At 41.6% G+C, this 12,500-nt stretch overlaps 2 protein-coding genes across 2 annotated transcripts in view; both read left to right on the forward strand.

Moving 5' to 3' along the window:
* rnf4 (ring finger protein 4) overlaps positions 1–1,408 on the forward strand; it is a 5,737-nt gene extending 4,329 nt beyond the window's left edge. The window contains exons 4-8 of the mRNA XM_079268821.1: positions 270–349; positions 521–533; positions 624–747; positions 832–883; positions 968–1,408. Coding sequence (XP_079124947.1) covers positions 270–349; positions 521–533; positions 624–747; positions 832–883; positions 968–1,117 — 419 coding nt within the window. The 3' untranslated portion in view covers positions 1,118–1,408. The remainder of the gene's footprint in view (positions 1–269; positions 350–520; positions 534–623; positions 748–831; positions 884–967) is intronic.
* A 3,019-nt stretch (positions 1,409–4,427) lies between these two features.
* On the forward strand, positions 4,428–10,399 carry sqstm1 (sequestosome 1). The gene is made up of 8 exons (XM_079268495.1): positions 4,428–4,702; positions 5,289–5,384; positions 5,625–5,902; positions 6,042–6,180; positions 6,313–6,381; positions 6,526–6,710; positions 9,728–9,899; positions 9,987–10,399. Exons 1-8 carry the CDS (start codon positions 4,540–4,542, stop codon positions 10,148–10,150), a joined length of 1,266 nt encoding a protein of 421 aa, XP_079124621.1. The 5' UTR covers positions 4,428–4,539; the 3' UTR covers positions 10,151–10,399.
* Positions 10,400–12,500: the final 2,101 nt, after the last annotated feature.

Below are 12,500 nucleotides of genomic sequence, written 5' to 3' on the forward strand. Positions count from 1 at the left end.
GAGCTCTTTCCCCACGGATGGTTCGGAGGTCTAACAACAATAAAAAGACAAAGCAGAGTCTATATGCGCCTCGTCTCCTCTCCCTTCACCCCCCCCCCCCCCTCGCAGATGTTGTTGTGCGCTGCACCCACCAAGGCCAGCTTCCCAGCCTTTTCGTGGGAACAGGGTTAGGCTGGTATATGCAGCTTTAAGCAATACAAGTTATAACTAAAAGAACCATATGATACATTTCCACCACACCGCCCAGCACTAAACTCACCTGTGTTCAGGTGTAGAGGAGGTGGTGGATCTCACCTGTGAGGGATCAGAAGCTGCTGTGGTCGACCTGACGAACAACGACTCCGTTCTGGTAAAAACACTTTGATATGTGGCCCCTCTGTCTGTGACCCCCCCTGTCTGTGGCCCCTCTGTCTGTGGCCCCTCTGTCTGTGACCCCCCTGTCTGTGACCCCTCTGTCTGTGGTTAATAACAATGTATTTCTTGTTGCTAACTGTTTCTTCTTCTTCTTCTGCTGATCCAGCTGGTGGATGAAGGTAAATATTTTTATAGTTGACATAGTAATAATACTTATTATATTATAGTTAATAAAGAGACAGTCCAACATGCCTCTGGTCCTCTTTCAGGTCCTCAGAACCAGAGAGGCCCCTCAGGTCAGAGTTACGTCGTCAGCAGTGATGAAGAGGAAGACACGCCTCCTGTCCTCAATGCTGCAATCGTGGGATCTGTACAGACAAACAGCTCCTCCAGGTAATACACTGATCCTTTTCGGTATCACAGCCAGGTAGTAGACTGATCCCAGCAGTGGAAACCAGTAGAGTGTGTGTGTTTCAGGTCGACTCCGGGGACGATCAGCTGTCCCGTCTGTCTTGACTGCTACTCTGAGGTGAGACTCAAACACACCTGTTACACACCTGGACAGCAGGTAGAATCCTGGTTTCTGATTGGCTGCTTGTTGTTTCCGTCACAGATTGTGGAGAGCGGCCGATTGGTTGTTTCCACAAAATGTGGTCACGTGTTCTGCAGTCAGTGTCTGAGAGACGCTCTGACATCATCACACACCTGTCCTACCTGCAGGAAGAGACTGACCCACCGCCAGTACCACCCCCTATACATATGACATCACTCTGACATCATCACACACCTGAGGTACTTTTGGATGTTTTATTTCCAGTGACCTCATCAGTGACCTCATCAGAGCAGATGCTTTTTGCTGCTGAGGAAACAAAAGACTTTGTGAGCTGCGTTTTAATTGAAGAGTGATTATGATTGATTGACATTGTGTAATTGATATATTGAATATATTTGATATTCTGTTTATTCTTCAGTTTTCGTTTTCCTCTATTGTCTCTGGACTGTTTCTTTTCTATTGTAATAGATCAAATGTGTTAAAGTAGAAATAAACTATTCAATTCTGAGTGTTTGTTTTTAGTTGATCCAGATCAAACAGCTTCGCGTGTTTCAAGATTTTCTTTCGCTCGTCACACGTTTGTTGTATTATTTGTTTTATATTCAATTTATATCTGTCACCCACTTATTAGATGAATCTGGCAATATTTTACCATTTGAGTAATTCTGTATAAAATGTCAGCAATAAGCTTGTTTTATTTCTCAATGTGCAGCTTCTTTTCTTCCTTCAGGAGAAGACCGTATCACAATATTGATCAATATTAATATATTCTGTGCTGAAGAAATAGAAACCTATCTCTCTGTTTTAGACTTTTATGATTTGCTAGAATCATAAAAGTCTATTCTCGTTGGAATCCTAGTAGAGGAGAAGATAAGTGAATATTGTTGAATACTTTAGTTTATACTTTATTTTAGGTATTTTTATCCATTATATATATATATATATATATATATATATATATATATATATATATATATATATATATATATATATATATATATATATATATACACATACATACATACATACACATACAGTGGTGGGCCTTCAAGGCCTTCTCTGCTGGTCTGAACAGAATCACTAAGTTATAGCTGTTTAATATTTTTCTTAAATACACCATGTATTATAATTTATAAACATTTTTCCCATTATCTTATGTTCTCATTGCACAGCTCCTGTCTTCCTCAGTTGCTCTGCTTCCAGTGCATATCATTTAGTTATCACTACTGAGAATTTAACAACCAAAAACCATGAAGTAGGTAGGTTTGCAGTTTTCAAGGTGTATATTTCAAATTGCATTTCTTACAGTGTGCCCCTCTAGTGGGGCGCAGGGGGAAATGTAGATTTTTTTTATTTCAAGAACTTTATTGAGCACTTCACATATTACAAAAGTACAAAGTACACTGACAAAAGACTAAGTCATTAATACATACATGGAGAAATGCCTGTACTTTCATGTAAATGTTTACGTTACGCCGTTAACAGGTGGCGCATGTGAGACGGCCAAGATGGTTGGCGACTCACATGTGTAGCTCAGTGTGCAAAATGAAGAGACGTTCTGGAGATGAGGTGCGACTCTACCCGGAGGCTGAGGTTCACAGCTCAAACAATGAGTGAGTTGTGGCTCGGTGTGGAGAGGAGCATCAACTCATCGGATAGAGGGCTGTGGGCACCCTGCTTCCCTTCACAGCCTCTGTGAGGTCGGCTTTCTGCTGTTGCCTGTCACAACAACATCCAGATCTCACTCAACATTGAGCATGAAGTGAGAGCGGCCGTATCAAGTCTGCAACCCCGTTTAACGAAGATGTGTAGTGGAAAGCAGCTCATTGCAGCCACTGATACAACGTGATGGCTCACACATCTCTGCACCCATTTAGTTTCGTTCTTCACAGGTTGCACTTTGTTGTTATCTTGAAAAGATATTCAGTGTAAAACAGGTGAATTACAGCCACAATAAGCTATTTTCTGCCAAATATGAGTTATTTTCTGCACAGATGGAACTTTATTTGCATTGTTCTAACAAAGCGATTGCACATTTTATTTGTTTTTGTCTGATGGAGCGATCTGGTTTACTTTATTCTATTTGAAAAAGCACTGACGGAGGAGTCCCAAAATGTTGTTTCAATAAAAGTTCAACATGGACCATTTTGTTACAATGTTGTTGGGGCGGTGGGGCATGAACACTTTTCTTCCTCCAAAGTGGGGCGCGACAGAAGAGGTTTGAGAACCACTGACTTACACACGAAGATAAAGTGAACACCGGCTGAATATCTATGATCAGAATCATAACTGTTATAACTGCTGCTAACAACCTGATGTGTTTAAAGTGTTTACACCAAATGTTATTGACCTTTCGTTTTGAATTCATTATTGAACTTTGCTCATAATGAGATTAATCGCGATTCAAATTGTAATCGTTGCCCAGCGCTAATATATATATATATATGGTATACTACTGCATACCTTTGTATAGATTTTATAGTGTACAACAGTTTAAAGTAGTATAAATATAGTATACTGCTGTATGTACTGTGTATAACAGTAGTAGATAGTACAATATTTGTGACAGTGATGCATTCTGGGACATAAGACCCTGCTGCTGTTCATCACATACTAAACTGCAGATCTTGTGACTCTGAGTCACTTCACACTCTTCACAGCTCACAAGACTGATCACTCACTGTCACAAGACACAGACTCTGCAGCTGATTGGCTGCTGAGTATCCACACAGGATGACCTCATAGAGACCAACATCATTATGTTAATTTAGGGTTAGGAAGAATAAAGTTCAGATAAACTTTATTGATCTCACACCGGAAAATTAAAAACTGTAACTGTATTTATTTAGACTTATATACATTATGAACATTAGCTGTTCATAATTCTACTCAGTAACTTTATATATATATGTATATAATATATACTGTGTGTGTATATATATATATTAAATATATTTGTTTATATATACATTATATATATATTTATATATGTATAATATATTGAGACATATTAACTCAACAAATTAATAAATGCATAAACTTAATAAAAGATGAATATTGTGTTCATTGTATTTTTTTAAATCTTAAATCTACAGAATCTCTTTTAAAGTGTTTTAGTTCATTAATATATTCATTAATATTTTCTGAATGTTTGATAGTTTATTGACATTGAATGAATAAAATAAAACATATTTATCATTAAAATCAATGTTTATGAAACTTAAATGTGAAATGTTTGAGACAAGAACATAAGAGTTAAATGATCTTTATTACGTTTTACACTAGATATTGTTTGATATTAAGTGTTTCATAACGATGACGCAGCGGTTCTCTAATCTAAACTTTATACCTGGTAAACCTGATTGGTCATGTGACTCAGGAAATCCCCTCATTGGAAAGTGCTTAGTCATTTGTCGGCTTCTCATTGGTCGCTGGACCGGACACCGTCAGTGGACCAATGGGAAGCCGCGTCAATGTTTACCTCTCGTGACGACGGTGACGTCGATCACGGAAGTAAACATAAAGGTTGTGAGGATTTAAAGCTGCGTCACTTAGTTCCGGAGTCTAAAAGAGTCTTAAAGTCCGTGTTTTGTGTCCGGAGTCTGGTCCAGAGGTCCCGGTGAACGAACAGCATGTCGGTGACGGTGAAGGCGTACCTTCTGGGTAAAGATGAGTCGGTTAAAGAGGTCCGGAGGTTCGGAGTGGATCAAGATGTTTCATCTAGTTATGAATATCTGAACAAGAAGACGATGAGTGTGTTTAACAACCTGAAGAACATCAACATGTACTATAAAGGTAAATATATATTTATTGTTGATATTGTTATGAATAATGATTGTGTCTGTCTACGTGTGTGTCTGTGTGTCTCTGTATGTATGTGTGTGTCTGTGTGTCTCTGTGCGTGTGTGTCTCTGTGTTTATGTCTCTCTGTGTGTGTGTGTCTGTCTCTGTAGGTGTGTATGTGTGTTTGTGTATGTCTCTGTGTGTGTGTCTGTCTGTGTGTCTCTGTGTGTATGTGTCTCTGTGTGTGTGTCTGTCTGTGTGTCTCTGTGTGTTTGTATGTCTCTGTGTGTGTGTCTGTCTGTGTGTTTGTGTGTCTGTCTGTGTGTCTCTGTGTGTGTGTCTGTGTCTCTGTCTGAGTGTGACTGTGTCTGTGTGTCTCTGTGTTTATGTCTTTGTGTCTCTGAATGTGTGTGTGTGTGTGTGGGGCGTAGTCCCGTAAGTGAATACTTCATGCAATACTGAACAATGCGGTTATCTAGCAGGTCAATAAGACACACAATGGAGGCCTCACTTATACGCCACAGGTGTGTGTGTCACAGGGACCCTATTAATATATTATTAATTGATGATGATGATGATGTGTTTTTGTATATTTCAGATGAAGATGATGACCTGGTGGCGTTTTCCTCTGATGATGAACTGATCATGGGTCTCACCTGTATGAAGGATTCCACCTTCCGCCTCTTCATCAAAGGTACAAACACGCAAGCTCACCTGAAGCTCACTTGAAGCTCACTTGGAAATAAAGAAAGGTAAAATATTGTACAAGAAGAAGACAAAAAACTCTGAAAACCTGCCACTTTTCATCCGAATAATAATCGATTATCAGAGTTTATGTTAATGATCATAACAATAAAATATAAAAGATCAAAGCCTTTCACTGATACACTATTTCATTGGTTGGTTCTAATAAAGTTTTCATGAACTGTTTCAGAGAAGAAGGAGAACCGTCGAGAATTTCCTCTTCACGCCTTTCCTCCATTCACCTTTGGCCACCCTCCTCCTCCTCCACCTGGAGCTCCTCAGGCTCCACCCCCTCACATGGCCCCGCCCCCTCTGCACCGTGACGTCACCTGTGATGGCTGCGAGGGTCCGGTGGTGGGAACCCGCTTCAAGTGTTCCGTGTGTCCAAACTACGACCTGTGCTCGTCCTGCCAGGCTGAAGGGAGGCACACTGAGCACGCTCTGCTGCCCATCTGGCACCCGCTGCAGGTGAGGTGTATCATGGGAAGGAGCGCTGCTGTGTGTGGTGTATGATATTTTATGTCTTAATAATAAACTGTGTAAAATATGATTTTCTACTCATCATTTGTAGTTTAATGTTTACAACATGAATGTTTAATGTCTGCAGTGGTTCCCTCGAGGGAAGTGGATGAAGAGGATGAGACACTGCATGTGGAACCAGAACCTAAACCTGAGCCAGAACCATGGTCAGGACCAGGACAAGACTGGAACCTCCGAACCTGCTGCTGACAGCAGCGCCTCCTCTGGTCAGTGATGATAACTGATGATGTAATTATCAATAAACTGACATAACATCATCAGATACTTCTTCTCATTAATGACATCAGTGATCTCTTCTCATAAATGACATCATCAGTGACCTCTTCCTCTGTCTGCAGCCTCACAGGCCAACGTGGACTTCCTGATGAACATCGGTGAGGGCGTAGCGGCCATGTTGAACCCACTGGGTGAGTGATGCCATTATTAGGTTTCTTATTGGTGTTCGCAAACAGGAAGTGATGGTGTTATTTCAAAGTAAGAGTATGGTTAAAAGAGGTTTGCTGCTGTGGAGGAGTGAGGTTTGAACAGGAAGTGATGTCATATGTACATAGGTATCGACGTGGACATCGATGTGGAGCACGAGGGCCAGAGGTCAAAGGTGACCCCTCCTCCTCAGAGTGGGGGGGTGGACGCAGAGGTGGGCGTAGCCAGCAGTGAGAGGTCAAAGGTGACCCCTCCTCCTCAGAGTGGGGGGGTGGAGGCAGAGGTGGTCGGAACCAGCAGTGAGGGGTCAAAGGTGAGTTCATCACCTGTGTAATGTTGTACAGATGACTGTTTCACTGTGGTCCCCCCCTTAGGAGACCAGCAGCAGGTCTTTTAACTCCACTGGGAGATCATAGTCACCAAAGTAAATATTGTATGTAGTATGTATGTATGCATGTGTGTGTGTGTGTGTGTGTATATATATATATATATATATATGGATCACATGGATTTTTTGCGATTAATCGCATTGTTATGGCAAAGTTCAACAATGATTTCAAAAGTAGTGTATTGCGCACTTTTATTTTGAAAGTACTGCTATATGAACAAAAGGGCAATAACATTTGGTTCACGAGATGCCGGCAGCATGTTTCATACGTAATGTGAATATAATTCGTACTTTGTTGGCATCTTATTCTGAAAACCGGATGTTGTCTCACGTTAATGTTTCCGCTAACTTTCAAAGTCCTTCGCTCCCGATCTGTGCCGTTTAAATGCGTTTACGGTGAATGTCAGCATATAGGTGCACTAACATGTAAGTGTCTGCTGAGTTGACCACGGAGATCTGAGTGTCTCCTGACTTTAAAGGCTCAAGGACACACACACACACACACACACACACACAACTGACTATAGGATGTTTGCTGGCTTTTATCCCACTGTTCTTGTCATCCTCTTGTTGTTATGTATATGTTTTGTCTCTTGTCTTTCAACAAAAAAAAATAATAAAAAATAATTACAATAATACATTTTAAAAATGCGTTAACGCGCGATAAAATAATTGTCGGCGTTAATTAATGAATGCGTTAACGCGACAATAACGCGTTACCTTGCCCAGCACTAATATATATATATATATATATATATATATATATATATATATATATATATATATATATATATATATATATATATATATATGTATGTTATTTATTTTCACAAGCTCATTTCAACCCTTTAGTGAAGCTTCTAGTGCGTCGTTTGTCAACGATGATTCTTTTCACTCTGTAACAAGCTCATTCTTAAACATACAGACAAGTACTAGCTAATTATATTATTATTATAGTTTGTTTTTCTTATTGATGCATCATGTTCCAGATGTCAATCCTGTCTGACGATAAACAATAAATCTACATTAATAAATACACCTGTAGGACAGAGACCTTGATTATGTGATGGTAAAAAAATGTGTTTAAAACTGCGTTCTAACATACTGACATACTGCCTACTACATACTGCGCACTGACATACTGCGTACTAACATACTGCCTACTGCGCACTACATACTGCGCACTACATACTGCGTAAAAACACTGTACTGACATACTGCGCACTGACATACTGCGCACTGACATACTGCACACTACATACTGCGTAAAAACACTGTACTGACATACTGCGTACTGACATACTGCGTACTGACATACTGCGCACTGACATACTGCGTAAAAACACTGTACTGACATACTGCGTACTGACATACTGCGCACTACATACTGCGTAAAAACACTGTACTGACATACTGCGTACTGACATACTGCGCACTACATACTGCGTAAAAACACTGTACTGACATACTGCGTACTGACATACTGCACACTACATACTGCGTAAAAACACTGTACTGACATACTGCGCACTACATACTGCGTAAAAACACTGTACTGACATACTGCGCACTGACATACTGCACACTACATACTGCGTAAAAACACTGTACTGACATACTGCGCACTGACATACTGCGTACTGACATACTGCGCACTACATACTGCGTAAAAACACTGTACTGACATACTGCGTACTGACATACTGCGTACTGACATACTGCGCACTGACATACTGCACACTACATACTGCGTAAAAACACTGTACTGACATACTGCGTACTGACATACTGCGTACTGACATACTGCGCACTGACATACTGCACACTACATACTGCGTAAAAACACTGTACTGACGTACTGACATACTGCGCACTACATACTGCGTAAAAACACTGTACTGACATACTGCGTACTGACATACTGCGTACTGACATACTGCGTACTGACATACTGCACACTACATACTGCGTAAAAACACTGTACTGACATACTGCGCACTACATACTGCGTAAAAACACTGTACTGACATACTGCGCACTGACATACTGCGCACTGACATACTGCACACTACATACTGCGTAAAAACACTGTACTGACATACTGCGTACTGACATACTGCGTACTGACATACTGCGCACTGACATACTGCGTAAAAACACTGTACTGACATACTGCGTACTGACATACTGCGTACTGACATACTGCGCACTACATACTGCGTAAAAACACTGTACTGACATACTGCGTACTGACATACTGCACACTACATACTGCGTAAAAACACTGTACTGACATACTGCGCACTACATACTGCGTAAAAACACTGTACTGACATACTGCACACTACATACTGCGTAAAAACACTGTACTGACATACTGCGTACTGACATACTGCGCACTACATACTGCGTAAAAACACTGTACTGACATACTGCGTACTGACATACTGCACACTACATACTGCGTAAAAACACTGTACTGACATACTGCGCACTACATACTGCGTAAAAACACTGTACTGACATACTGCGCACTGACATACTGCACACTACATACTGCGTACTGACATACTGCGCACTACATACTGCGTAAAAACACTGTACTGACATACTGCGCACTGACATACTGCACACTACATACTGCGTAAAAACACTGTACTGCGTACTGACATACTGCGCACTACATACTGCGCACTACATACTGCGTAAAAACACTGTACTGCGTACTGACATACTGCGCACTACATACTCACTTGTGCGTTACACTGAGTAGGAGCACTGATCTCCCACAAAGTACATGTTCAGAAAAAACATTCAGAAACATGTATGACATAATTTCCTGTTGGAATAAATTATATTTCTGACCCTCATGAATCTGGTCCAAGTCTCAGACCAGTCCAAGTACTGGAACCAGTAAACCTCACCCAGTCTCTGCTCTTTAGGTGTGCAGAGACTCTGATGAGGAATGGACTCACCTGAGCCCCAAAGAAGTAGATCCCTCCACCGGAGAGTTGCAATCCCTGCAGCCCAGGGACCAGGACCAGGGTCCTCTGTCGGGACAACAGGGTCCAACAGGTCTAAGGGAGGCAGCGCTGTACCCTCACCTGCCTCAAGGTAAGACCACATCTTCTCTGCTAATCCGTTTGATTCTTGTGAAACGTCCCTTCTGACGTCTCCTTCCTGCCCCCCTCCCCCACACAGAGGCGGACCCCCGTCTGGTGGAGTCGCTGTCTCTCATGCTGTCGATGGGTTTCACTGATGAAGGCGGTTGGTTGACTCGTCTCCTTCAGGCCAAAAACTTCGATATCGGTGCGGCGCTCGACGCCATCCAGTACGCCAAACAGCCCCGCCCACACCAGCCCTGATGATGTCATCATGATGTCACTGCTGATATCACCTATACTAAACAACATCAAACCAGGAGATGATTTATACTACAGTCAGGTGTTCTTGTTGTTTCCTGTAATCTGAGTTTCAGTCAGTCCTCTAAATTCTAATATTATCATTTATCAATCTTTTGCCTCATTAATCAGATTTTTCATAATCAATACATTGTCTCATTGATTACTGTACTGTGGTTTTGTGTTAATCTTAACAATAAAACATGAACAGAATTTGTGGTCTTGAGTCAAAATATACATTTATAGTACAAATATACGTCCTCACTAAACAGTGATGAACCCCGATGAGTTCCCAGGGTAGCATGTTCTGGTATACCGGGGTCTCTTAACCTCTAAAGGGAGGCAAATGTTGAAACTCCCCTGGTCCCCCCCCCCCCCCCCCCCCCCCCCCACAGGACACCCTAAGGGACACGGTTGTTAACCTTCTCTAAATAAATTAGACTGGAAGGGAAAATCTCATGACTTCTCCAACAAGCCTGCAAGAGTACAGAACTGGTCCACCAGTCCAATGGTCCACTAGTCCACGGCCAGGACAAAATCCTCATTGCTCCTCCTGGATCTGAGATTCAACAATCGATTGGAGCCTCGTTTTCACACCCTGGAATAAACTTTCCTGGGGAGGCTGAGCAGTGTGATTTCCCGATAATTGGAGAACACGCTCTGGTCCCTCTTTTCGAAAATAAGAACCATCACCCCGGCCCACCACTCCACAGGAACTGTACCCGACCTCCATGAGACACTGAAGAAACGTGTCAGCCTTGACATCCCAACAATGTCCAGAGTCTTCAGCGTCTCAGGGTGAACCTCATCCAGCCCTGTCGCCTTTCTAAGGAGCTTCTTTTACTACCCTTAAACCGTTGTCCGAAATATGGATAAGTCTTCCCCCGAGTTTTCAAACTCTGCCTCCTCCACAGAGGACGTGTTGGTCAGGTTCAGGAGTTCCCCCAACTTTTTTTTCCACCTCTCGACATCAACCCCAGTCCTGGTCAGGGTTAGGGTTAGGTAAGGAGAATTCAATTTTCTGCTTACCACAGGTAAGCAGAAAGCACGGGCATATGAGGTTCCTCTTAATCCCTCTTCTGACTCCCAATCAGTCACTGTAATCCAAATTTTTTGTTTTATGCTTCGTTTAAGCAGCTGGGCAGCATAGTATTAAATTTTTTAATCCAGCGTCTTTCTGGGTTAGGTTTAATTGGGAGCGGGGCCCTCCTAAGAGGGCAACGATGGGCACTGGCACAAGGGGGCTGTCCTTTAAAAAGGCTTTAAAAAAAACCCTAAGAAATAAAAAACAATTAAACAATTTTATTAAAAACAGCCTGACAGCAGAGCAACCGCCAGCGGGACAGACGGAGAGGAGATGCTAAAAGGGGAAGGGCTAAAAGGCACAATAATTATATAAATATAAAAAGATAATTTAACATATAATAAATGTATATACACACACACACATCTAAAACTTTAAAAAGATAAATAAATAGATAAGTGCTTTTAAAAAAAAATAAAGGGTTAGGGTTAGGTAAGGGGAATTCAATTTTCTGCTTACCACAGGTAAGCAGAGAGCACGGGCACATGAGGTTCCTCTTAATCCCTCTTCTGACTCCCAATCAGTCACTCTAATCATTATGCTTCGTTTAAGCCGCTGGGCAGCATAGTGTTCAATTTTTTAATCCAGCGTCTTTCTGCGGCCCATCTTTGGGCCCCAGACCACCCCACCCCATACTCAAGTCCTGAAATCAGTAAGTTGTTTTTGCCATGTCTCCGAAAGTGCACATATATTTCCGTTTCTTTTTCCAGATGATCAATACAATATATGTGTTATTTAAGACGTTGTTGGAGTGTGTTTTTGGTCTGCCCAACATATAATTTATTACAAATTTTACACTCTATCCCATACACCAGGTTTGACGAAGCCAAATGGAAGGTCTGCCAAACCGGAGCACCGAGGCCCGCGTGTTTATTGGTAATATATTTTATTGATCTAAAATGTGCATTCTTTCTGTGTTGTTTTCCACTGTTTAAGGAGGCATGCGGAGTGGAAGCCAGAGACAAATTCCATGTATGCGTAACCACACATGGCCAATAAAGCTGATTCTGATTCTGATCAGAAATAGGCCTCATAGGAAGGAATCAAGCACAAATAAGCCTACTAGTAAGGGATTAAGCACAAACAAGCCTCCTAGTAAGGGATCAAGCACAAATAAGCCTCCTTGTAAGGGATCAAGTACAAAGAAGCCTCCTAGTAAGGGATCAAGTACAAAGAAGCCTCCTAGTAAGGGATCAAGCACAAACAAGCCTCCTAGTAAGGGATCAAGTA

This window comes from Melanostigma gelatinosum (assembly GCF_949748355.1).
Source record: "Melanostigma gelatinosum genome assembly, chromosome: 5".
Classification (NCBI taxonomy): Eukaryota; Metazoa; Chordata; class Actinopteri; order Perciformes; family Zoarcidae; genus Melanostigma; species Melanostigma gelatinosum.